The sequence below is a fragment of the Gymnodraco acuticeps genome, unplaced genomic scaffold (genome assembly GCF_902827175.1).
Source record: "Gymnodraco acuticeps unplaced genomic scaffold, fGymAcu1.1, whole genome shotgun sequence".
Lineage (NCBI taxonomy): Eukaryota > Metazoa > Chordata > Actinopteri > Perciformes > Bathydraconidae > Gymnodraco > Gymnodraco acuticeps.
The window spans coordinates 689,059-716,519 of NW_022992206.1; the positions used below are offsets into that span (position 1 = coordinate 689,059).

The 27,461-nt window shown below is 40.1% G+C and overlaps 1 protein-coding gene and 1 pseudogene across 1 annotated transcript in view; both read left to right on the forward strand.

Moving 5' to 3' along the window:
* Window positions 1-17,684, forward strand: part of LOC117539549 (polyhomeotic-like protein 2) — a 32,737-nt gene extending 15,053 nt beyond the window's left edge. Inside the window, 8 exon segments of the mRNA XM_034205752.1 lie at window positions 2,649-2,959; window positions 3,589-3,889; window positions 9,709-9,926; window positions 11,095-11,224; window positions 12,528-12,633; window positions 12,712-12,826; window positions 13,641-13,953; window positions 15,466-17,684. Coding sequence (XP_034061643.1) covers window positions 2,649-2,959; window positions 3,589-3,889; window positions 9,709-9,926; window positions 11,095-11,224; window positions 12,528-12,633; window positions 12,712-12,826; window positions 13,641-13,953; window positions 15,466-15,620 — 1,649 coding nt within the window. The 3' untranslated portion in view covers window positions 15,621-17,684.
* LOC117539515 lies at window positions 16,725-27,416 on the forward strand (annotated as a pseudogene).
* The last annotated feature ends 45 nt before the right edge of the window (window positions 27,417-27,461 follow it).

The window sequence follows — 27,461 nt, forward strand, 5'->3', positions numbered from 1 at the left end:
GTGTAGGTGGTTGGTTTTTGTAGTTTATTTCTTTTCTTATTGTATTGCCATATTTGCACATAATCATTCAAATCATTAAGGTCAGGTTTGTGCTTTTATTACCTTTTTTAGTGTAAGTTGCTGCAGTTGGAGTATTTTATATTTTCAGTGACAGAATATTAGATAATAATAGATTATTTGTTGTTCTGAGTTCTTTCTCATGCCCTATTGTCAGGAGTAATGCCATTTTCCCATGGTTTTTATTATCTATTAAATAGTTTCCAGTTTGTCTATTTTTTTTTATAAATGTAAAAGAAAATGTGAAAAACTTAAATTACCCCCCAGAGAGCCTAAACAGACGTCCTGTTTTATCTGAACCAAAAGTCAAAAACATTTCTTAACTATTAAATTATTGAAGTTATTATGGTAAATGTGTTTTGCTATTTTCGTTTGAAAAAGGATGATTTTTAAAAAATATACAAAAAATATTTGTTGAAAACTTAGTTTTCTGTTGGTCAATTTATCCATGAATGGTCTAATCATCCCAGATCAGGGCTCCTATCATGTTATTGTTTCTCTTCATCTTTAAAGGTCCCATGACATGCTTTTCCGGTTATTACCCGTCCCCTCGTGTGTTAAGTAGCTTTTTCTGCATGTAAACGGTCTGCAGAGTCACAAACCCTCAAAGTACACCCTGTAGCGAGTAAAACTCTAACACAGAAAATACCTGTCTATGCTGCCCCAGAACGCCTCGTTGGACATTTCTCTTTTTCCATTGTTTTCTTCCTGGTCATAGTGAGGTAACGCTGCGGAGCTCCACACACACACACACACGCACACGTACACACAGCCAGCCTTATCTTTTCTCAGCCGCGGTGCTGCGTGGAGCTCCGTACACACACACACACACACACTCGGAGCTCAGGTTGTGAGTGTGTGTTTACGCAGGCTCAGTTCCGCGGTGTCTCACTGTCTCGCAGACCCCACGCAGCAACCAGGAAACTACACCAGTAATACAGCTCACACTGTCCGCTCCTCGAGCCTCAAAGGGCGGAGCAGCGAGCCCCGCAACGTCCCGCCAACCATCTTTCTAAGCTGACATCTTTAATTCTATTGCTTCTGGATGTATTCACCCATCCTGGGCTCATATCCATCCTTCTCTGAACATGAACAAATGAAGGTCTTCACTTTTGAACACTGAATAGACCGATTTTCTGTTGGTGGGTTTCACAGAGTCTCGCCATGTGAAAAAGCAACCGTTCTCAGCATTAAAGGGACAAATGGCATGCACTCTGCCGGATAGAAACATGTATATATTCCACAGCAGGGCACAGACTGCGGTCAGAGCCTCTCAGGGAAACTTTGAAACCAGATGGAGCTGATCCCACACAAAACATCATGAAAAGAACAGGGTGGGGGCGAGGGGGATTTGAGACAAACGCTGATGTACTTGGCAGTTTTCCATAAACTGATTTATTAGAGGGTTTATTAACATCACCGAACACACCTCCATGTTCACACAGCTCAAACGCTTCTGTTTTGTATTCTAGGGCAGGAGTCACTTCTTCTTGTTTGGGTTAGAAATGAGTCAATTAGTTGTTAGTATTTCCTGGTAGAGTTGTAAAAGATCAAAGAGGCAGCAGAGGGGCTTGGACCTCCTGACTCAACATTAACTCCATACAGAGTGTCAGAGCTCTGCATGTTGGTTCCTGGAGTATTTCTAATATTAGACTAGCCTCGGGATACTTCCGCTGAGCAACTCTCTCCCACTCAGACATGCTCCCACAATGCAAGATTGATGTGCTGTGTCTCGGGCTTTCCAGGCAAGTTATGAGCCCAGGATGCCTTTTTACCCACAACACCACTGACAGGTGGTGACAGGCCATTTTGAAACGTTTTGTGAGTAATGGTCAGACCCAAACTGCTACAGGGAGCCTCTCTGTGCACCTTTCATCGAGCTCATAATATTACATCCTGTCAGCAAGGGGCACACAGGTGAAGGGAAAGCTACAAAACCTGCTTTTTTGTGAAGCAGGCTACATTTGGCCTTGCTCTCTAATATATAGAGTGTGGACAGTTGTCAGCACGCATGAGATAAATGTTGCTCGTGCTCTGTCACAGATCTCACCTTTTTATACAAGACAATGTTTGACAAGACTACTGCATGCACTTAGCACTGTGTAATAAGAAAATAGGGCTGCAATGATTACTCTTATAATAGATTGATCTGAAAAAAAGCCAATTAATGTCCAAGATATTGAATTTGCATTAACAGGAACCAGTACATGTTTTCCATTGTGGCCTTATAAACAGTACAGAGATGACCATAATTGTTTGCTTAGTTTCAGCACCATGTAATGTACAATTCTTACTTTGTCAATAGTTTCATATATTATACATATTATATAGTATTGAAGCAATAGTATATGCTATGAATGTTTCCCCTTTTCCACTGTCTGCGGCCACATTAACACACAGGTATAAGCAAAAAAGCAAAACTGCATACCAGTTGTCTAAATGAACCTAATACGATAAGTATATTTTGTAGGACCTTATTCAAATGGAAATTGGCTTTGAGGAAGTATGTCAAGTGAACTATCTGTGGGTGGTGAGCACAGCAGTAAGCTGGATTCATGAATAAAAAAAACCAAATGTTTTTCTCGTTCCAGCGTACACTCATATCCAGCCCCACTCCCTGGTTCAGCAGCACAAGCAGCAGCAGCAACAGCAGTTTGTGGTCCATCAGAGTCAAGCCTCCCAGAGGGCCGCGGGCCAGCTGCTGCAAACAGCCTCCATTCAACCGTCTCAGCACCCCGTCCCCGTGCTGCCCAAACCTGCTCCGCACCAGTCCTCCATGCCCAGCCAGCAGGCCACCATCTTCCACTCCACCATCAGCCCCCACGCCCTCCACTCCTCCCTGAACCACGCGAAAGCTCAGCCCGTCCAGCTCACTGCCATCAACCTGCAAATACATCCAACAGTGAGTACACTTACACACCACGGTCTCAAACTAATGAGACACTTTTCATTTAAATGTTATGTATTTCATTTAAAGTGTTGCCAGCATCAATGATAAGGCAAAGGTCATATTATTGCCTGTAAAAGCTGGCACAGCCTCACATTGCTTTGTTGAAAATGATCCACTTCATTTAAAAATATTTGAAAAATTAATTAAAAAGAGGACAAACAAAGGTAAAACTAAACTATAAACATTTCTCCTAGGATATATCTTTTTCTGGTATCATATTATTCATTGTTACCAGAATTGCTTCTTAATATGATTCATTGTATTTGTCCCACATTTGTTTCTTACGGGACAGGACTTTTGATCCTAACATTTTGTGTTGCTCACTCAAAAGCTACCATTGCAACAAAACCCACACATTCCATTTCTACTCCAAGACATACATGTTAAAAAAAACTGAAATCTTTGGCTAAGAGATTCCTGGTGTCATATTTTCCCACTGGTGTGATATTTTCCAAGCTCTAATAGTTTTTAGCTCATGAGTCACTGACATTAGAAAGACTAAAAGTCGCTGATCTGTCTTTTCTTCACTGTTGCAGATGTACTTTCTCATGTTTTCCTCTCTCCCTTGATAACCATCATAGGCCTCCCGAATGCTTCACGACAATAAAGATAAACCGACCTCACTGGTGGTCAGAGAGATGTGTTCACCCCCTGCCGCACAGCAGCAGCAGCAACCACCACCACAACAACAACAACAACAACAACAACAACAACAACAACAACAACAACAACAACAACAACAACAACAGCAGCAGCAGCAGCAGCAGCAGCAGCAGCAGCAGCAGCAACAGCAACAGCAACCTCCACCTGTACCATCTCAACCCACCAAGCCTGTCGAGCTGCCCAAAGTCGAGCCACCCACACCAGCTGTCCAGCCACAAGGTAATGACTCAGCATGGAGAACTCAAACGTTTCGTTAAATACACTTTAGTCAAATAGCCACTGGGACTAGGAAAAGTGGTTGAAAAAACTTTATCTTTGGGCCAAAAAACTGTTTATTTTTGCTCCGCTCTGCTTGAGTTGGCCATCTATTTGAACTTTCAGTGAAGGACCATAAAATCAATGCTGGTGTTTAATTCAGAATGTGTTGTGTCTGCAGCACATTTAGTTTCGCTCCTCTCTGTCTCTTATTGCTTTGTTTTATCTGCGACTCATCTGAGATGCAGCCAAATAGCTCAGCTGATACCCACAATTCACTCAGCGCTGCTCAAACATTTAAACTTGACATAAGCCCTGAACAGCAGAACAATAATACACCCAGACTCATAATGGACCATTATTGTTTTTATTATGTTGTTGCCTGTACATTACATTGGAGACATTTGAGCACACTTGGTCACTGTTTTATTGTATAGTATCGGCCTGGCTGTTGCACACAATGCAAGGGAGACATCATGTTCATATTGTGTTCGCAACCATTTACAAACATGAAGGTCGGATAAAAAGTTCTGATGTAAGTTCATACAACACCACCACTAACTACAGCCTGTATTGATTGGTGTCAACAAAACCACAATTAATTTAACATTAATTACAATTTTCAGACAAAAGATATGGGAGACTAAAATGGCATCATCTTGGGTCATTTACAAAGAGTCACAGGACATGGATGTTGTTGAAATCCTGGTATTAGGGTTGATGCTCCACAGCTTAATTTGGACTTGCAGGTGTTTCAAATTGATATTTTTTCTTCTTCACTGACACTAAAGAACCTTTTCACAGTTCTCATGTTTCTGTCTGTTCTGGTGTGGGTGCAAGGTTAAAATATACGATCAGCTGACAATTATCTGGATCAATCAGTGAACCTCTACTGAACGCTATAAGTTCAATATTTTGTACACATCTATTCTCTTGGATTGCATTCAATTGTGTAGGTGTTCAGGCTAGTTTCTAAACTTAGGACAAACTGATTTGGAATGGGGAATGTCTCACTCTTTTTGTATTGAGGACATCCGTGAAAAGTTGCATTAATTAAATGTTTGTTCAATTTTCTGTATTTTTTTATGTGCACACATTTTAAGCAGGGTATTTGGATCAAAGATATAGAGCATGTTCTGAGGTTTGGCTCGTGGTCAGAAACTTTGAGTGTTAGTGTGTTACATGCTGAAGCTTGATTTTTCTTATTATTTTGTTGTACTTTTTAAATGTTCACCCAGATTCAGTGATATTTCTCCTTAATGGTTGGAAGTGGGGCTAATGTGGTATCTATTGTAAAAGGAATCATTCTGCAGACCACAAATCACTGTTTATGAAGAGTGAGTTGGGTGTGATTCTCACCACTACTGCAGGAAACACTTTTTATAATCCACTGGCTGCAGGGGCTGATGACGTTGGGTACAAAGTTTCAGCTTCTTTACATTCGGAAAATGTATCAAAAGCAGTTTTCCTGTCAAAGTGGCTTATTGAGTAAACAAGGCTTCCAGCTAAAAGATTAACTGCACCACATTTCTTCAGACACTTCTTTCAAGTATTTCAATGAAAAGTGTGTAAACAGAGTGGGTGTTACATTAACTAATGAACATGCATTACTGAATATATATACTATATACACTGCATTGAGGACTGTGAATGTTCTTTTAGTATTTTGGGGTTTTATGTTGTGTTGAGTCAAACATCAGAGCTGCAAAAATCTAAAATAGAAACGGCTCCCCCCATTCATTTGAATGATGGGGCTGTTTCTACTGTTTACCTCACGATCATCATTACAACATTTTTTATTTTCAACTTGATAACATCGGGATAGCGTCACATCTCGAATTGTTTCTCGTAGCTCAAATCATATGAAAATGTGAAACTTTAAAAATCACAATACAAAGAGTAGTAAGTGCCATGTTTGTAGGAGGTGTCTTGTCCAGGATCATATTTCATATTTTACCAAAACAACACACCCCCCACAATTACAGCACCTTGAACTTTTTCATGCCGTACACCAGAGGTGGAAAAAGTACCTAGAAATTTGAGTAATTGAAGCAATTCGACACTCGACAGTGTGGTAATACTGTTATTTAAATGTAACCTGTTAACCCCGAGCCTGTTTTTCAGGTCTCAGGCTCTAAAATGACATTCCCAGAACAAATGACTATATCTTCACTTCTAAAAGGGGTACATTAATAATCTTTTTTCTCAAAGCAATGATAAACCTGTGAGTTGGATGTAGAAAAGTCAGAATCAATATAGAACTTTTTTATTTTAAAGTCAATTCAGATTGAATATAGTAAAAAAATGTAAATTATTGTTTCCGTCCAAAATAAAAACATTACTTAGTGAAAACCACCCTTGAATGATGGGATAGTAGAGTAAAAGCTTTAGGAATCCAAACTATAACATATAAGTACCCTGTATCAAGATTGATGCAAAACAAGCTAAATTTGACCTTTTTAGAGAGGTCGATTTTGGTGATTGATACCTCTTTTGAACCGTTAGAGCCAATAGAATCGAGGGGAAGTTCCTAAATCCACCTTCACATTACCATTGAGGAGTGAGATTGATGCGCACGCAGTTTGCCCAAACCGAAAGCTACGTTACGCTCTGAAAACTGAAAACTAAAAACTAGGCTCATTGCCATAAATATTACGATGGATTATCAGTAATCATTTCAAAGTGACACAGAGACATTGGATTAACCTTCAGCAGCGTTTATATGCATTTTAATGTCATTGAACACACATATTGATCAGAAAACAGCAAAGGTAAGACATATTTGCCGTTTTGGCCCAGTAAAGTGAAGTTGTGTGTTGTGTTTTTGCCAGCCTTCGCTGCCGCGAGTTTTGGTCGCTCAGTGATGATACGTATACCATTGGAATCTCAGTTTTCAGGTGATATATATTTTAAAAAGTATAAAAGATTGCTAAAGTGAGTTCTGTGCTAAGTACGTTAGCACTCTTTCTCTTAGTGCTAATTCAGAGGCTCGGCGTTAGGCTTGTGTTTTGTTTCGGTACAAATTGTTCATATCGTCAGTTTCGTGAATATTATTGTGTTACAGGTTAAGGTTATTGTATTTGTATGAGCTACAGTAAACAACCTAGCTACCATCTTCTGGCAATTACTTGAAAATAAAATAGCATACACAGTCAGAAAAAAGCATGTTAACAGTTGGAATTTATTTACATAATTTAACATCTAGCTTTTTGTCCTCAGTTGTAAAATATTGTGTACAAAATATATACAGTCTGGAAATGTATACAATTTGAAAATATGTAAGAACCCTGTGTCTTGTCAAACTTCTCTCAGAGGGGGCATATTCAGCAGTGGGGGGACTTGGGCCATACAATCCCTCTCTGTGCCCCTGTTAAATTAAATACATGCGTTGTTGTCTCGCGATCATTTGTCGCTTTTAATGGATCGTATTTATATTTGTAACACTTGTCGGAAATACAAATTAAAATGTCAAAGCCCCGAATGTTTTTTCTGTAGCCCCGGATAATTCTCCCTCAATAATATAATACATTAACCGTGCTTTACCTGAACCTCATCATGACACTAGAGAGGACGGCAGGATTGTAATTTCCCGTGTTCAGTGAATGCAACAGAGGCAAAACACCAGACCAATCAGAGAGTTGCATGGAAATAAACGTGTGTGTGTGTGGGGCAATAGCGCATTTAGTGTGATTGAGTAAGCGAGCGAGAGAGACAGAGAGAGCGCACGGGACCATATTGTTAGCATCTGGTTAGCTAGCTCGGACATAAGGAGCTGTTTCCACAACAAGCTGGAGGAGATTCCTCTCCTCTCAGGTGAGCTAAAGGACTCTGAGTGTTTAGATAGTTAACTGTATCCAAGTTATCTCAGTGGGTCTCAAACGGTTTGGTGACGAATTATTCAAAAGAATATTTCTGAGGCACACCTTCATATGATCATTATAGTTATAAAAAACAGTTATTAAATATGCCAGTAAAACAAGAATACAGTTTAAAAGGGGAGTGACTTGTAAAATATCCAAAAAGAAAATCAGTTTACAGTTCTGTTTCAGGGTGTTGAGAGATCCATAGATCTCTCAAAGTGCACCAGATTGATGCATTTAACTTTAATATTTAAAAAAAAAAAAAAAATCTTCCCCGGGAGCATACCCCCGGACGATGAGGTGAGGTCCGCGCCCCACTTATAACAAATTGCACTTTACCCCCTGCTTACACCTATAGCCTATGCCGTGAGCTGATTATCGAGCCTCCTACAGTCACGGGTGTACTGTGTATGTGCGTGTGGAGAGTGTTGCAGTAGAACATTCCACTGTAGCGCCCGGTACCTTAATGGGAAACCCTACATGTTTGAGCAACCTCTATGAAACGTCAAGCTACCCCACAGCACCCCCAAAAGAAAATCTCTGGCGCCAACACTGTGGGCTAGCCCCTAATGTTTCCAGGTCCAGGAAACGCCCCTGGTCAGGCTGAATCGAGTCACTCTTCTCCCGGGTTCCCGGTTGAAGCATGTGTTCATCATGCAGCAGCCTTCTAGTGTTCCTCTATGGGAGGAAACAGGGGGGCGGGCCTCTGTAAAGCTTCTCTTTAGCGTGTCTGAAGCAGCGGTGCAGCTCAAACACGGTCAGCAGCGGCAGCGCTGTGTGTAGGATCATTACAACCACAAACAAACCGCAATGTTTTCTCTCTGAACACCTTGGAAGTTGGTAAGAAAGCTTGGTAAACGCTGGAGACTTTTAAGAGAACGAGGCATGGCGTTTACTTTCTCTTTGTGGGGAGCAGGGGCGTCGGTGTTGTGTCTGTGGGAGTCACGCATGCTGAATTTACTGTTTGTTATTGACCGTCTGTGTGTCAGTAGGTCACTTCAAATGTTCTGCTGATAATAGACCAGAGCAGTCATTTAAAGCAGCAGGCAGGTGGATATGACCGCTTACTGTTTGCATGTAGCTATAATGTGATGATTGTGTGTCTGCTTGGACTTTAAATAATATGACCTCATGATCATACACAGCCAAGTATCTGTTAAAGAGCTCGTATCTGTGAATATAGAAAAAGAAGCTATTCTAAGCTTGAAATAAATAACACATTGTAACATCTAATTGATTAAAGTTGCAGCTACTTATATTATTTAAGTTTGAAGATACTTAATGATTAAAATTATGTAATTTAACCATTTTTAAATAAAAATAATAGTGTGGATTTACCCTCATTTGCTGTGCTTGTGTAAATGTCCTTACTGTATTTTAATTTTCAATTAATCTGCTGGGTATTTGAATCACCTATAAAATGTCACAAAATACTGAAAAAACATTTCTTTTAAGTTCTTCTTAATGAAACCCATAGTGATGTCTTTTAAATGTTGTTTTTATTAAAGCAACAAATAATCACTTATGAGAAGCTGAAATCAGAATATGTTATATATTTGTAATTAAAGTTTCAATCTGACAATTAATCTAGGGCTGCTGATTGTTCTCTCCACAAAATGCCATTGAAATGTAATACAACTGAAAATGTATTAATTAATTATCCAGAACCTAGCACGACATTTTCTAAATGCATGCCTGTAATTGGGACCATTTTGAAAACACAACATTATTTACATACAACAATATGACAAGGAAATGCATCAAATATTCATCTGTGAAGGAAACTGGGGGGATGTTTGTATGTTTGCTGGACATAAATGCTTAATCAACCCTTCTTTTAGCTCTAATTTCATTCATAGAACCCACCAGCAGTGACCAGCACTATACATTAACTGCACGGTGTTGAATTTGTTTCTTTATCAGCAGGCGGAGGCTCAACCAAGAGGTTGAGTGCTGCTCCACCTGGGACCCCACCTCCAGCCATGACCTCAGGAAATGAGAGCAAAGCACCCACCGTGATCGGCAGCACGCCGCAGAACGGCGAGAACAAACCGCCGCAGGCCATCGTCAAGCCGCAGGTCCTCACACATGTCATCGAAGGCTTTGTCATCCAAGAGGGGGCCGAGCCGTTCCCCGTGTGTGTAAGTGGCCCGATCGCAGAGTTACTAGCAGCGAGACACGATAACAACACACTCTCTGGTGTACTCGCCTGCAGGGAGCTGTCAGCAGGCAAACACAAAACCCTCTGTTACTACTACTACTGACAGCTCACAGCTTCTGTGGGAGTCAGTCATTAATTTGAGTGAGACTGAAGGTGTGTGCGTGTGGAGATGCAGCTTCTCAATTATCTCGAGGCTTATAAAAACCCTGCTTTAATTTGTGTCATCTCACTTAACATTCAGGTGATTATATTGTTTATCTGTATACGGGTAAAGTGTGTATCCCCCTTTTTTTATAAAAAGCTAAACGTGAGAATTAACACCCTTTTGTTCACATGCAACAACACATAGGCTTGTTGTTATTTTTAGACTTGGGGCTCACTGCCTCCTACTGGACATTTGGTATAAATGCTTGGTATATTTACATGCATACAGGTCTAAACAAGCACAAATAAGTCATACTGTTAGAGAGCCTGAAATAATGCAGTATCTACATTGCAAACACATTGATATGGTTCTTTTAAATTGGGCTAATTGCTAATCATTATATAATATTAATGATTGTTAGAAGGTTTTTTTTCTATTTATTCATTAGGTGTTAATTCTATGAAATGTCAAAGCTTGAGATATCCAATTATAAATTATATTAAACAGAGAAGCAGCACATGTTCACATTCAAGAAGTTGTAACCATTAATTATTAAACCCTTCATGCTTGATTTAATGATTTAATGACTCAATAATCACTAGTGCAAATCATTTCCCTGCTGATGACTCATTGTTTCGGAACAATTGGACGCACATTCCCTACTTTGCTAACAATGTCTCCAGCAGCAGTTTGATTATCAAAGTGAGCCCAAAAGTTATTAAGCTAGCTATTGTTCAGAAGTGTCTGTGTTTTCCCCATTTCCTCTGATCTAGACAATGATGTGACAAAGACTTACATTACCTGGTTGTTAAATTAATTAAGCGGTAGTCAAATGCTGCGATCATCATCTAAAGTAGTCTTTTCATTGATCTAATATTGCTGTTTTCAGAATTATGGCTTTGCAAATCAAGCCGTCCAGTTATATTGTTACAGCAGAAACAGCCTTTTTTCCTATTCCTGGAGCATGATATCACATTTGTAAATATCTCTTTTCTGTCACCAGGTGGAGCGTCTGCCCATTCTCATCGACAGCCCGAAGAAGATGGATCATCAGCTCTCCTCGGACCCCGACAAGACCCCCGTCAGCAACGCAGCAAACAGCGACTCCGAGACCGAGGACATGAACACATCAGGTAATGCATATTATTGTATGAAAGTACAACAATTGATGTTTATCAGTTTGTGTAGCCCAGTGCTCTCATTAAACTCAGGGATGCATCAGTGTTAATTTTGGCAGCTGTTTTTGATTTAGTCTTTAGACGAAAATGGTTATTAGTTTTAGTCACATTTTAGTCATTCCTATTCTTCGTAGTTTTAGTCTAGTTTTAGTCAACTTTTAGTCAAAATGTGTCTCTATACTCTCTGAACGCTCCGTCCCCGGCAGATCTCTGTGTCCGCTGCAGCATGTCTGTTAGGCCCTGCCCCCCCGCACACAGAGAGACACAGGGAGATCGCTCTTCTGGAGTGAAGAGAGCGGAAATAATGATATTGCAAGTTAGAAACGTAAGATGCATTTTGACAGACAAGATGGACACTCGGGGGGAAATATGCTGCATTTTGAATGTCCGATAGTCCACCATTAACACCTTAGTCTCGTCAACGAAAACTAAATATACATTTCGTCATAGTTTTCGTTATCAAGAATCTATTTTTAGCTCGTCATCGTCTCGTCTTAGTCATGTAAAAAAGGTTGTTGACGAACATTTTTCGTCATAGTTTTCGTTGACAAATTAACACTGGGATGCATTAATGAGACTCTAAAAGAAAGTGGGGAATAGAATCTGCTGTTTAGAAGGTTTATGAAATTGTGACATTACAATGGGTTAACTTCACAGCATTAAAATCTTCAGAACAGATACAGAAAAGCCCCAAGCCACTTAACCTGTACATGCCTTTATTCGCCAGTCCCAAACCAACCTGTTAAATAATGTAGCTCTCCAGGAGTGTTTTTCACTCTAAATGCATCAAGTCTGTGATAAATTGAATGTAACCTAAGTCCTTTTTTCCTGGAACATTCTCATTTGTCAGGCAACAAAATGCTAGTGCTGTAAACTGATTTACCTTCAGACTCCAGCCCTGTGTAATAAAACACACAGCCCTCTCATTTATTAAATGGAGCCAGTCCGCTGACAGTTTGGTGCAAATGCAGTATTTTTGGATAAAAAAAAGTTATACTGGCTCACCTTTTGCTGCAAAATCATGTTTTCTGGCAAGGTTCATGCAGGTACACATTCCTGAAAATAACTTGGTAGCATGAGCATATTTCTAATGGTTGCCAGAGTTGTGCAATTCTGTACAGGGTTTTAATACCTGATAAGACTTGAAACACATGTATCTGTCACTTAAATCAGACTTCCTAGACCATATCTGACACACGTTGTTTAATTTCACAAGAGAAACTAATATTGAGTGTCCATATTGTTTCCCTTCCTTCAGAAAAAGAACAAGAACCCAAGCTGACATGTGAATACTGCGGCTGGGTCGACTTTGCCTACACATTTAAAGGTTCTAAAAGATTCTGCTCCGTGGTTTGTGCAAAGAGGCGAGTCACTTTTTCATTCTTTATAATTTTTCATTTTGTGAAAAAGTAAACACATTAATAATGGGCTTTTGCTGACAGGTACAACGTGGGCTGCACGAAACGGATAGGCCTTTTCCGTCCAGAGAGGAGTAAACCGACCAATCGCTGGCGTAGAAGATCTCAGGGCCGCAGCAGTATAGAGGCAAAGAAGCAGGTACACACACACACACACACACACACACACACACACACACACACACACACACACACACACATATACACACACACACTGTTGTAAAAACCCTCCTCAACACTTTACCTCTCAGTAGTTACTGCTCCTGCTGCACTCTTCACGCCTGAGGCTTCTTAATGAACTTTTAGCATCATTTGTGTCAGTGCCCGATTATCTTCCTCTGTCATTAAAGGGTCATTACCTACTTTATGATCGTTGTCAACGTTTATTGGGGAACGGTAGGTGTGTAGAGCATCAGAATGGATTTTCTGCCTTCTACGCAAATGATATAGTCATCAAAAGCCACTTGATTTGTTGTCTTGTTTTTTATTGCCACTCATCTGAGACTTTGACTTTGTACGTAGATATCCCAGGACCTTGAAACTTCTAATGACACAGCAAAGCTACTTTTACAATACAGACAAGTAGTTTATATGACAGTGAATAATATATATTTTCTGGCTGGAGATCCCTCTTTCTAAGGTTGTATAGCCAAAATGTTTTCAGTTATGTAACGCCTCAAGGGTTCAGTATTGAACCTCTGTTGTGCTTTTGTTTCACATTTTGTTCAGGTTTAGTTCAGGTTTAGCAACTTTTGAGGCATTGGCATCCATCCAACAACCCTAAAATCCTTGCAGGTGTATTATACTCACTTAAATACAGTATCAATCTTACTTTATAACAGCTTTAATCTTTGCTGAGTCCATCACAATGTCTTAAAAGCGTTTTACTGTTCCGCCATTTATTTCCCATATGCCGAGTGTTTTACGGCATGCTTCAACTTTGTCACTTTCAGAAGCTGTCCCCCTCCCCGCAGCAGACTCAGGGCGGCTCTGTCTCCTCCCCCCACCCCTCGCAACCCAGTCAGGAGGAGTCCAGCCCGTGTTCGGACATGTCCAGCTACGAGGAACCGCCCTCCCCGCTCTCTGCAGCCAGCTCGGGGCCCCTGCCCCCCGCCCCCGCTCAGGTCCCCGTACACCGGCACCCGAGCAGGGCCTCGGAACAGGAGGTCTGTGCTGTCAGAGACTCGCCTTCGCTCTGCTTCATACCCAACGACCCCACCAAGTGGAACGTGGAACAAGTTTACGACTTCATCCGATCACTGCCAGGTGAGAGGAGTAACCACAGTGTTAGTTCATCGACATTTCTTAAGGGTTACATACTAGAGCTCCGACAATATCAACATCTAGCAGAGGTGGGACCAAGTCATTGTTTTGCAAGTCACAAGTAAGTCTCAAGTCTTTGCACTCAAGTCACAAGTAATTCTCAAGTCTTTGCACTCAAGTCCAAGTCAAGTCTCAAGTCAGGATGGGAAAGTTCAAGTCAAGTCCAAGTCCTAAACTTTGAAAACCGAGTCTTAAACAAGTCATTATGTGCTTTTCACCAAATGTAATGACATCCATCAGCAGAATAATACTTAATAATCAAATAGAGTTATAATTTCAGCGCCCCACTCTCCATTGCTGTTTATGTTGAAAATAAAACTAAACTTTTCATAACCACAATATTTTAACTGATTTTTAAATGTGGAAACTGGGGTTATTCATCAGAATTTCGTATGACTTGATTCTTGACTTGTGACTTGCTTGACCTGAGCAATGACTTGACTTGATTGACTCACCACAGTGGCTTGAGACTTGCTCATGACTTGCACATGTATGACTTACTCCACCTCTGATTCCTACACTCTGGTACTTTTACTCAAGTACAAGATCGGAACTTCTCCCACCTCTGGCAATAAATCCTGAGTGGTTACCAACAAAAAAAACCTGCTCTGAAGGTTATTTTCATTTTTACAAATCTTGCACTCAGCTTTGCTTTCTCCAATATCATTGAAAAGCAGCCAGATGCTGCTTCTTTTTTCAGTTTTAGCTCATTTCTTGACTTTTTCCTATGCGCTTGTATTTAAATCCGGCTCCCTGTCGCTCTGTGCAGCTGGCCTGTACCACTATGCTGTCTTTGGAGCGTCTGCCCCCCCTTCTTTCACATAATGGTATGATCCTAGTGTCCTCGCATATGGTTGCCCGGCTAAATAAAGTCCCGCCCCTCCATGCAAGAGTAGGAGCGGCGGAAGATTCTGCTCTCCCCGACGGGAGTCTGCTCTTCTACCAGTAGCTCACGATCGACGTGTTGGAGACTTATACATCCATGGTTGGAGAACCCTGAATTAAAGTCCAAGTCAAGTCCCGAGTCATTGGTGTTCAAGGTCGAGTCATATTATTATTTTATTGAGAAATACATTTTTTTTTGCATCACATATAGGACACACATCTCTTTTAGTGAACATTATTTTCAGAGAAATACCAAACAATAATATTAAATAAGATAATAATAATAATAAGATCCCCTGGCAAAAGATCATTTAAAAAACAAGTGAGTCTGTTCTTTCTTACATTATATTTGTTACTTCCCTAATGATAGCGAGCTATAAAACGTTTTCCAAATCACTCGTGTGAAGATATTATCCCAATAATGAAAATCAACCTCAATAAATTCACAATGAAGTATCTTCTTTACTCAACATGACAATACTATATCGTCCCATCCCCGATACATAGACATGCTTTTATTTTTGAAGTTTTAGTGTCACTAACAGACTCTTCCCTCCGCTGTTCACGCAGGCTGTCAGGAGATCGCAGACGAGTTTCGATCTCAGGAGATTGACGGACAGGCCATGCTCCTGTTGAAGGAGGACCACCTCATGAGCGCCATGAACATTAAACTGGGACCTGCACTCAAGATCTTCGCACGCATCAACATGCTCAAAGACTCTTAGCACGTGCATTGATCTTGATGAATCTTTTTTTGTGTGTGCTTGTTCGAGAGAAGAGCGTAAAACAGGTAAATGATGTCCTCATAGCACTGACAACACGGACTGACTGCTGCACTATGACCTCATCACTACTGAAGCCCCTCAAGCACTAAAAGCCTGCGTTTACATGCATTCAGTCACAGGGAATACAATCTGGAGTCACAGTGAGATCTGTGCTTTATGACAAATGTTGATTCTCACATTAAATGAGTGTATCTGGATATCTGATCTTGATAAGGAACAAAGCATGCAAAGGTGTAGGAGTACAAGCATGCAGAACATATCGCATGCAGGCTGCCATATGATCCACCAGACTTGGGCGGTATACTGCGAAGCGAGTTCAACAGAGCCATATCGTGTCATTTCATGACTATTATATTTGATTTACCAACTGCAGCTCTTAAACTTTGAAGCAAAAAGCATGAGCATAAATTCTGCTCACTGACTGACTATAAAGGCCTGCTATTTACAGGAACTAGTTGGAGAACAGTGGTTTTGGCCTATTTTAATTTGAACATAACCTTGAAAGGAGCAGGTTATGTCTGCAGCATAAGTTATCATGACAATCTAGCCAGGTTAAAAGAGAGACACCTTCGTAGTACAGTAAACTCTGGCTTTAGGCTCAACATACCTCGCTAACCCTCTAACTTGGCTTCGTAGTATACCCCTCTGATCTGGGTGTGGCCCTGCTTACATGATGTTCAGATCTCAGCCAGGTGAAATGCTTAATGTTTGAGCATTTAAAGCTTTTATAATGCAATTAGTGTGTAGGACAACATGCATGAAAGGACACTGCAGATTCGAGTTGCAGTTTAGACCTCCAACCCCATAGTGCGCCCCAGTTAAAGTGCATTATTGAATGCAAAACACGCAGCAAGTTGATAAAATCACCCAACCAAGCTGCCAATCAGAAAGCTACAAAGACCTAAGACATGCCATTTTGTCTTACCGTGACAACATGTTTGTTATTAATACAGGGTGCGGATTTTGAGGTAGTCTATTACATGCCATCATCCAGATAACACATCTAGATACAGACTCTTTAGATTATAGCAGGTGTAAACAGTCATGGATTTGGCCAGAGTAAGAAAAAGTTGAATGAAAGAGAACTCTTTTGAGAAGAACGAGCCTGCCAAAGTGCACTACCTGCTCAGTGGGGTCTGTTGGGGTCATACTGCAGCACAGTCGTTGCTGAATTAGGACATTAATACAAACATGAGTGAATTCTGAATTAATTAATATCATATTATTAGAGATGTTTTTGTACAGTTTGGTTCGTGTATGAATGGAAGAGAACCATTTCTCTTTGTATGTGTGGCAGGGAACAGAAGATTGCATTCATTAAAATGTTCTCATTTTTATTCAGCAGATGCTCCTTTTCCTTTTTTCACAATAAGAACCTCACTGCTCCGGAATACAAAGCTTGAATGCAGAGAAACCGTTTACGCAGTGTCTTTTGTGACATCGATTTCCCTTTCATGAGAAACTGGCCAGTTTTTCCCCTGTAGTTTTAAACTGCTTACAAATTATTTTTCACCGCTTTTCAAGATGATTTACTAAAATAAGACATTGATTTCTTGTCTCAGTTTCATAGGAGGACACTAAGTTATCTGAGGAACAATTGTGGTGTGCTGCTCTCTTCACATAGCCCAACTTTTGGCACTTATTTTCCTTTTTGTCTGCTTTAATATTTGAGACACTCCACCTGAAGTGAGGGCAGTGATTGTGCAGAAAAGAAAACGCATGTATTTGTACATAGAAGCTTGAACTAAGTGTAAAACTGACATTTTTTAAGTTATCCTTGTTATTTTAAAACAGAAATGTAATTATGTTCAATATTTTTGAAATATGCAAATGTGTAAATATCATGGCCTGGGAGTTGTTTTTTCCCCAATATGTTCAAATCTATTTGTGTTTTGTGGCTGTGAAGGAAGGTCAACTTTTATAGGTGAGGCTTTGTCAAATGCTTGTATTTATCAAAACAGTTTGTTACGCAACATTTTGCAATTATAAATAATTTACAATACACATCTGTCTCGGGACTTTTTTGGTGTCTTTGTAAAAAATTGTATTTTAATTTCTCAAATGCTTTACAAGTTCTTACCTTATTTGGAAGCTATTTGTGGTAAATATTGACCAAAAAAAAGTACAAAAACTGTCACCAAGAAACATAAAACGGGATATGTTTTACAAGTATTTTAAAATTATTTTTAAGAGGTTTAGATAAAGGAAGTAAAATAAAAAATATATGCACACCGTACATACATAGAACCTAGAAAAGTGTAAACATTGAACACACTTGTTGGAGATGTAATCAATATCTCAGTGCAGTTCTCGAAGTAGCCTATCTGGTTAAAGAAAACAGGACATTTCCAGCTGTTCACCATAGTCTGTAAATAAGAGCTGTCGCAAACATTATTCTCTTACTAGACAATGTTCTATTTATACAAACACACCGACCGTTTTCTGCTTTTTTATTTCTATTAAAAACGAGGAACAGGTAAGTGAATTGGTGAGGTGACACGCTGATTTGAGAATGGAGCAAACCAAATTAAGCCGCTTTTTGTCTTTATTTTCCACAAAAAATGAATAAAGGCTGGTAATTTAAAGCATTAATAGCTATATGTAATATTATGGTACAATCGCACATAGAGATTTAGATTCCGTGTAAAACGTCATCAAAGGCTTGTACTTTTAAACCCCTCCTTTATCCGGAGGAGAATGGTTTAGCCCAGATTCAAATGTTACCGTAATGCTTACAGTCTATGGTGTAATGACTGCACGCACGAGACTTTTACACTTTATTGAGATAAACAGTTCGATACAGTTTATGACGTTTCAGTCAGTACATTTATATCTTTCTTATTTTTAAGTTTTAATTAATTAATTAGAATACCAACAACAGGTACGTTATTATCTAAACACTGTCTGTAAATGTAATCATTATCAAAACGTCACTTCAGTAAAGTTGACAGGTTTCAATGTGCAGCCTAAATAATCATAGTAAAGTTCTTCATAAAAGTATTGAAATAGGGTAGGCCTATGCCATAAAAAAAGAATGTCGCTGAGGTAAAACATGCAAGCCATTAGGAACCCCATAGAAAACAGTTTAAACTAAATTCCTAAATGGGGAGAGTGGGGTAGATGATCGAGCCACCCCCTGTATCGAGGAAACAATGTGCACATTTGTTGTCATGTAACCATAAATCAGGAAGCACCCATCATTTCTATTTAGCTGTGTGTGAGAGAAGCACATGGTAAATGTGGTTTTGTTTTGTTTGCTTGTCAAAGTACATTTGTCAGGTATAATGACTATGTCAAACAAAATGTATTCAGGTCTGAAAATGTATATCATACATGTTGGTTATTTAGCAAGGTGTAAAACCATGTGAAACATTTAGCCTAAAATTAGCATGAAGGGCTAAGCTAGAGAGTTGTTTTCCAAGTGGCTGTCGGTTAAATTGAGCCACATGCAGTGGGGTAAATTGAGCCAGTGCAGTGGTTTAAAAAACTGTCTGGAAAAAGTCACATTATTTCCCATAGCCTACAACAATATACATCTAGACATTTTATATGACAAAGAAAACTTGAAACTAAACAAAAAACTGAAATGATAAATAAACAATATTACATTGACTAAGCTACTTATTATTGCAGCTCATACTGTTTGTGTTGTAGACATTGTTACCAATTTCATCAAGCTGTGTTTTGTTTATTATTTACTGGATGCACCATGACATCAAGTCAAATTCCTCGTACATATCAACCTGATTCTGTTCATTTAAATGTCTAGACTTTTGCTGAAAGGCCAAATCAAAGAGAGGATCAGCGGAGGATTCCCCCGGCGACCTTCCCCATCCAGAAAAGCTTGACTCCCCCACAGGTATGAAGCTTTATTGTAGCCATTATTGTTTTCAGGCACGTTCAGGGACCATTAGTAATTGAATGATTACCACAGTGGCAGTTTTAATTATCTGAGGGTGTGTCTGTGTGTCCTGTGTGTGGTGTCAGGGAGTCCGCCCACCGCCTCATCATCCAGCCTGACGGAGCTAGAAAATTGTGTTTCCAACCTGAATCTCGCGCATGAGCTAGTGCTGAACAGAGACTTCTGCTTCAAACCCAGCCTTCCAGAGAGGCGAGAAAAGCACTCTTTTGTACAAAATGTATTAAATGTTTAGTCTCTTTTGAGATGTTTTTAAAAACATATTTCTATCTGTAGCCTGGAGGCCAGAGGGACGGATATGGTACAGCTTTTGGCATATTCTACGGGAGCAGCTGGTCAATGATCCTCCAAACTACAACCAGACTGTAAGGTCAAGACTGTAAGTGTCTACTGAGACCTCTGAACCCACTAAGACTATAGTACAATACAGTATGGGCTAATACACATAACCACATTGGAAATCTCACAAGCTCATTATAGCTCTGCTATTCACAGGAAAATAAACATAAAATACATGGTCAGTTCATAATAAGTAGATCTAGAGGTGAAACAACTTAAACGATATACAGTATCAAAGAACAGAAGATCTACATTTCATATATAAATATGTAATTATTATCTAGTGATCGATTAAAGCAATACTTTAAAAAAAATGTAACTGAGTCATTCTACAGAAAAGGTGGAATTGTGATACAAATCTGCTGAAATATATTCCTTCTAAAAACATCTAAAACCTGTTAAATAGCAATAACTAACTCTTAACTTGATGAATCCACAACAAGTAGAGCTTAAAGTATTTTGATTATTTTTATACATTATACAAAGCTTATTTATATAGGAACGTCACTGGTGTTATGTGTTACCAGGAAGAAGAGTAACACCAGTGACAATTTGGAGAAAACACTACCATTTTAACAAAATGGCTGCAATGTGTCAGACCACATTATGGCTTCAGTCAATATCAAAATCGTTTAACTCTTCATCTTCAATACATTTTCACATTCAAATGTTCACCCCTAGGCCTATGCAATGAGTAACACTAATGACAGACTTGAAAGACGCACGTACAATTTGAAGATAAAATGACACCTTTAACAAACAAAGTAAGAAGTATCTGACTTTCCTTATGTCTTTGTCCACTGCACTGCCTCAAATGATCTCTTGTTACAGGAGGCACTTCAGAGACAGTACATTACTTCAAAATAAAAGCGTTTTGTGTAGCAGTAACACCAATGACATAATTTTGGGTGACTGACATTTATTGGATATTATTAATAATAATTTGCGTTTTTTTTTTACCATTTCAGTGTTATATTTAATGTATGTAATGTTATGTAAATATGAATGAGATTTATTTATTGAAAAAAAAACGTTTTAAATGAAAACTATAGGCTCCACTTCCATGTATGACCAAAGTGACAAGGCAGTTCCTTGAACTTGGCATATTAAATAAATTGCAATTTATGTATAAAACATTTTTTTGGCTCCAAATACCAAACATATCATTGTAGCATTCCATAAACCCCTCTGTTTCAGCCAGAGGTGGCGCTAGACTTTTTCGCTGCCTATCATTTTAACGGACAAGATCGTAACATGTCCGTCCGTCGGTCTAAACTGTACACAACTCTGACAGGGGGGGGGGGGGGGGAAGAGAGAAAGAGAGAGCACGCTCGTGAACTGGGGGGACGCACGCACGCTTGTGAACTGTTAGCGCTGGTATAATGCTGTGTTATGCATGCCCACTGCACCTCGTGGGAGTACGCACAGCGTAAAACTCCCAGACATTTCAATGATTTGTACGGCTAGGTTTAGGTGGAAACGGTATCATTTCCTTTTTGGCGGGCATGCATAACACCGGAGCCTCGCTGCGGGGAAGCTTTGGCGCTGTTCCGAGTTTGTTCTAATCTAACCGTCAAAATGACGGACTGCTTTCAGATTTTTCCGTCATTGTTAAAAAAAGATTCGTCATAGACGGAAAATATTCGGTTAACGCAAACTCTGGTTTCAGCCCTGTTTCAAAAGTGTTGATTCTCTGTCTGTAGCTTTAAAGGCTATTGAGCTGCTGCTGGCCACTGCAAAGTGTTTGGTTAAAAAGAACACAATGTTGCTCTAGGAGGAGACTCATGTGATAAGGTGGGGGGGGGTGGGGTGGGTGTGTGTGTAACTTGGTTAGTTATTGGCTAATGCAGGGGTCTTCAACGTTTTTCAGGTCAGGGACCCCCAAACTGATGGAGAGCTGGAGCAGGGACACCCCAACTATATGTATGGCATACAAATGTGTTTTATATTAAATGCCACTGCCATTTATAAACACATCTTGCATACACCACTGAGCTATTAAATTAATTCACAGATTTTAACTTTAAACATACATGTAGAAGGGACAGTGAATCCTCTGGTGGTTTCTGAGGTGGATGGTATCTCTCTTGTGCTTGTGGATTTTTTTGGTCGAGTTACAAAACGATCAATTTTTATATATATATATATATATATATATATATATATATATATATATATATATATATATATATATATATATATATATATATAAAGGTATGGTCTTCTCAATAATATCACAGCGTGCGTCCTTGTGTCTGGGTCCTTAGTAAACTGGGGACTAGCGTGTGTCATGCGGCCTCGTGATTGGCACAGCAGCGATAGGGGCGGGTCCTCCCCTTTGTGTACAGGAGGCCTGGTGGGACAGGTCCGGGGTAGTCTCCTGCTGTGAGTGAACCGGCGCCTAGCTTGAGATAGCTACTGTGTGTAGCTGAATGCGTGCATTGCTGACTGAAAGATAACGTCTTCTTCCTCCATTTCTCCGTTCGCTACAATATGTTGGAATCATGTTAATGTGCATTTAAAGACATTTCAATTTGTGGGAAAAAAAAAAATTAGAAATTTTTTTTTTTTAAGAAATATAAAAAATTGTCTAATCAACCAAAGATTTCGCGACCCCCCTGCAGTACCTCCACGGACCCCCTGTGTAAATGTGTTCCGTTTTTATAGGAAAGCACTTTGTTTTGAAAGGTGCTATATGTATAAATAAAGTTGTTTTTATTGATTTTAAAAGTGATTCCCTGCCTCTCCCTCAGGAAGATCTTCCTGGGCCTGATGAAGGTGGACATGTTGACCCTCATCATCGTGCTCCTGAGGCTGAACCTCCTGCAGGATACAGAGCAGTACGAGAGGGGACATTTCTAGCAGATCCTGGACCAGCGGCCTGGTGAGGAAGAGTGTTTAAATCTTCGTGATAGATGATGACGGTGACTCTGTGACTGTGAAACTCATGGTCATTGGATATTTCACATTTTCAATTAAACTGATTTTGACCCCACTCCCCATCATGCCATTTATCTGCTTTCTGATTGAGCGAGCAGCTGACCTCTGGCTAATTTAAGTTTTTTTTTTAAGTGTAATGGCCCATTTCAGAATCGTATGTTTATTGAGTTACTGGGTTATTATGATTATTTAAAATTGTACTAAAGTACAGCACTTGAGTAAATGTACTAAGTTACTATCCACCACTGCTAAATACATAGTTTCTACCCACACAATATGTCTGTATCACTGAAACACCATGTGAGTCCTCTTGTGATTTAGTCATGGATTTAGTGCCATTGCAGCATATCTGAATCATGTGTAAACATGGCCTTCCAATCGTCACGGTGTATTTTACTGTTTCCCTGCAGATGTTCTGGACGACACCACCGCTTGGCTTCAGGCGGCGGTATCCGAAGAGGCTCAGTGTGACTGGGCTGACAGCCGCCCCCCCTAATATCCGATGCGTTTGGATCATAGACTGTATATATATATATATATATATATATATATATATATTAGGGCCGGGACTTTAACGCGTTAATTAAGATTAATTAATTACACAAAAATTAACGCGTTAAAAAAATTAATGCATTTTAATCGCACTTATTTTTGCACCGCGGAACGTTTCTCACTGGATGAGTTTCAGGCGTACCGATTATATTGGAGGACCAACTAACGTTCATGACTTCGGACAACAACAAACCACAGTGAACAACAGTGGGAAATGTTGTTTTAAAAAACGGACGGATGGAAGCGTCGATAAGAGCACGGTTGTGTGCAAATTATGCAAAAAGGAATTCGCATATCACCGCAGCACATCAAGCCTCAAGTATCACCTCAATGCAAAACATATAGCAGCTAGCGTGGAAGCTAGCGTGGACGTTAGCCTCTTTTATCGCGTTCACACCAAAAAGAGCCGGTACTAAAATTAGTTCATGAGAACCTTTTTACCCCCACGAAAGTCCCTGCTAGAGAGCAGAGAGCTGCTAGAGAGCAGGGACTTTCGTACGGCTCTCTTGTGAGAAAAGAGCTATATTTCTGATTGGCTGGGCGGATTGCAAACCACGCCCCGTAAAACTCCCAAAACGTTTTGTGAATTTTATTATCCTCGCATTAGCATTATTAGCATTAGCCCAGCGCAGAAACGCAGAGAGACTAATTTATGGCAACACAAAATAAAACATGGGAGCGGTGGAGATGAGGAGGTGTCGGCGTTCTGGCGATTTACTCGGAAGGCTGCTGGGACTCCCAGCAGCTTCTACTGAAGCCAGTCCCCAACTCCGGGGACTTTGGGCGGCAGTATACGCCGTGAAGTTGTTTGCGGCCTGCCAGTAAACCCAAAGCAGAAGAAGAAGAAGTGACGTCAGCGGCTTCATTTGCCTAATCCACCCCCAGGTTCAAAGAGTTCTCATGAAATAAATTCTCATGAACCTTTGTGGGAAAAGTACTGCGGTGTGAATGCGCCTAATGGTATACTAAAATCCATGTGAAAAAAATTGCTTCTCACTATTCTCAGGTCAAATATTTATATGTGATTAAAAATGCGATTAATTAATTACAAAGCCTCTAATTAATTAGATTAATTATTTTAATCGAGTCCCGGCCCTAATATATATATAAAGGTTTGGATCCTTTGATATCAAACGTAATGCAAATAAACACAGGAGAAAATAAATGTATGCAACAATGTTACCTTAGAAAAGAAGGAATGTAGTAACAGTAATACTTTACAAATGCTGTTTAAGCTTAAATGACATTCATTAAAAGCATAGACTGTATTTTTGTTTAAAAAATCAGGTGTCCACCTTCTGCATTAAAATAAAGAAGAATTAAAGTAGTTTATATGTATAGCCTAAATATAAACCATAAAGACCATTCATTCAGTATATCTACCTTTAATATACTGTATATTGATCTTTAGTTCAAAATGTTGTGTAAAAAATGTAAGTTAATTAATGTATATACCCTTAATAGTGCCACAGAGGGGAGTTGTTTGCAGTGTAGGGAACAGTGCCTTGCTTAGGGACACCTCGGTAGCACTTGGTCTTTTGGGGACTTGAGAAATGGTGACCTTCCAGTTCCCAAGCCACCACCGCCAATCCTGCTAGTAATCCCTATTTTGGAAAAATGTGACAGTGATCTGATTACTTATTTTTTGAATGTCCTTGTAATCAAATACAGTTACCTTGTATATTATATATTCCCCCTCCTCCTCCTCCTCCTCCTCCTCCTCCTCCTCCTCCTCCTCCTCCTCCTCCTCATCCTCGTGTTGCAGCATGTGACACATTAGAGGGCAGCCTGCTGTTCTGACACAGCCCTGTCAGATCAACTCAAGCACTCCTTCATCAGCATCATGTTTCAAATGTGTTCTTTTCTCCATGTTACTTAACACTATCCATTATTTAAAGGTGGATATTTTCAGCCTACAATAAAGTCTTTCTATAATTAAACTGAATTTTGAGGTGGTCATGTTTGCCTTCGTATTGCTCCCACATGGAGTGAACTAGTGCAGCCTAATGTTTCAAACATGTTCACTATACTATTGCTATTAACTAGCAATTTCATCTATATACTGTATAAAAAGTTTTTTCAATTTTTTTTAAACATTTATCACTAATACGGTTCACCCCCGAATAAAATATATATGTTTTTCCTCTTATCTCTTGTGCTTATGATTTTAAATTATAAATCTATATTGTTTTGATGGTTTGCTGAGTTTAGGAGGTACAGATATGCGCCTTCTGTTAAATATAATGGAACAAGATATTTAGGACTTTGGGGTGTAAGACTTCGTTTAACTATTTGAGTGTTGTATCGATTATTTTTAAGTTTTATCCAATGGATTTTTAATCTTTTCTTATTTTATAAATTAGCTTTTTTTTTCAATTTTCAATTTACACGTGCCCCCTTCCAAATGCAACAGTACCCCATCTTGGCAACCTTCTTGTAGAATATCCAGTGAAACATTTTCCATGGGATCCGCAATGATGTCATCAAGATGTGTTAGTTTCTTTGTATAGGCTCATATTTAAACTGTGATTAACCCTCTCCCCCCCACACACAGACGGTGCTGATGGACCGCCTCGGCCTCGATGCTCCGGCCCAGCGGCTGCAGCCGTCGGCCCTGGAGGCGTCGGTGCTGACCCTGACCAGCCCAGGGGTTTGTGGGTAAACTCAGGCAGTACGTCAGGGTGCTGAGGGCAGTCACAGCAGGTAAGAGGAGGGTTTGGTTATGCATGTACTGACTGTCACGGGGAACAGGTATCGTATGAGAAGGAAACCAATGGAGGTGACAGGAGGAAAGTAGCTTGTCAGAACAGATTCAGCTAACCTCATTCTTTCTGTTCAAGAGAAGCCTCGTCATGATTAGTGGATACATGTGGAACAGCAGCGTGTCATATCAAGGCCTGCTCGCACTCCGAGCCGCAATACAATGTAGCACAGGCTACTTCCCTAACCCTTCACTAAAGCATTATTTTATATCATCTAACTCACAGAGAGACATATTAAAAACCCTTATTTATTGAGTGGATACATTTATAGGCCTGACATAATTCACGTCTAATGATCCTGCTGCTAATTGCTCTAACGCTGGTTACTGGTGAAGCCGACCTGAGGGGGGTGCTGCTGGGGGGGGGGGGGCTGCTGCAGCAGCTGGTGACCGGAGCTGTGAGCGGCCAGGGGGGGGGGGGCGGCTGCCTCAGGGGAGCAGGATCTGCTGAGAGGACACATCTGTGAGCCACCCTGTCCACACTCTCACAGGTCAGGCTGAGCACAGCAGCGGGACACATCATGGAAAATTATACAAATTCACATTTAAGTTTTCAAGTACTTAGATAGTTGGATATTGGTTATATTAATTCTAATTTAGGGCAGGGTTTCTTGTATCTATTAGTTTGGGGATGCATCAATATTACACAACAAGAGCAACATGCCTTGCAAGACATTTTCCAGAAAATTCTTTCATCCATCGATGGATGCTAACTTTTTTACAAAAAATACATAAAATGATTTAGTTTGCGCTTAAATGTCACAAAAGAAAGCAGCAAGAGGAGCTGAAAGCAGAGTATAATTACTAAAATATTTGGAGAAATATTCACAGAATAGTGCGGGATGTTGATGGTAGTATATTTTTATCCGTAGGAAAGAACATGCGTTATAATGTCCTTTAGTCTGGGTCATCACATTTCCACATGTGTTTTTAGGACTGTGTGCTGCTGCAGAGAGACAACCTTCCTTCCTGCTCTCTCCCCCTCCCTCGGTCAAACAGGAGAGAGGGTACAAGGCTTCCTCGGGGCGTTGCTGCAGGGCGGTCCCGGCAAAGCGAGTCCAGAGCGGCCTACCCCCCCGGGCTGGGGAGCGCAGAGCTCACAGAGCGGGGGACGGCCTTTGGGCGAATCGTCCACTTCAACAGAAGCGTCTTCAGTCCCTTCTACGCTCCCATCCTCAGGAAACTGCTGGTCCCCCGGGAGAGGCCCCCCCCCCCCCCTTGGTGAACCTCAGCATGAGGTGCTGTTTGAATGTTTTGTTACCGAATGTTA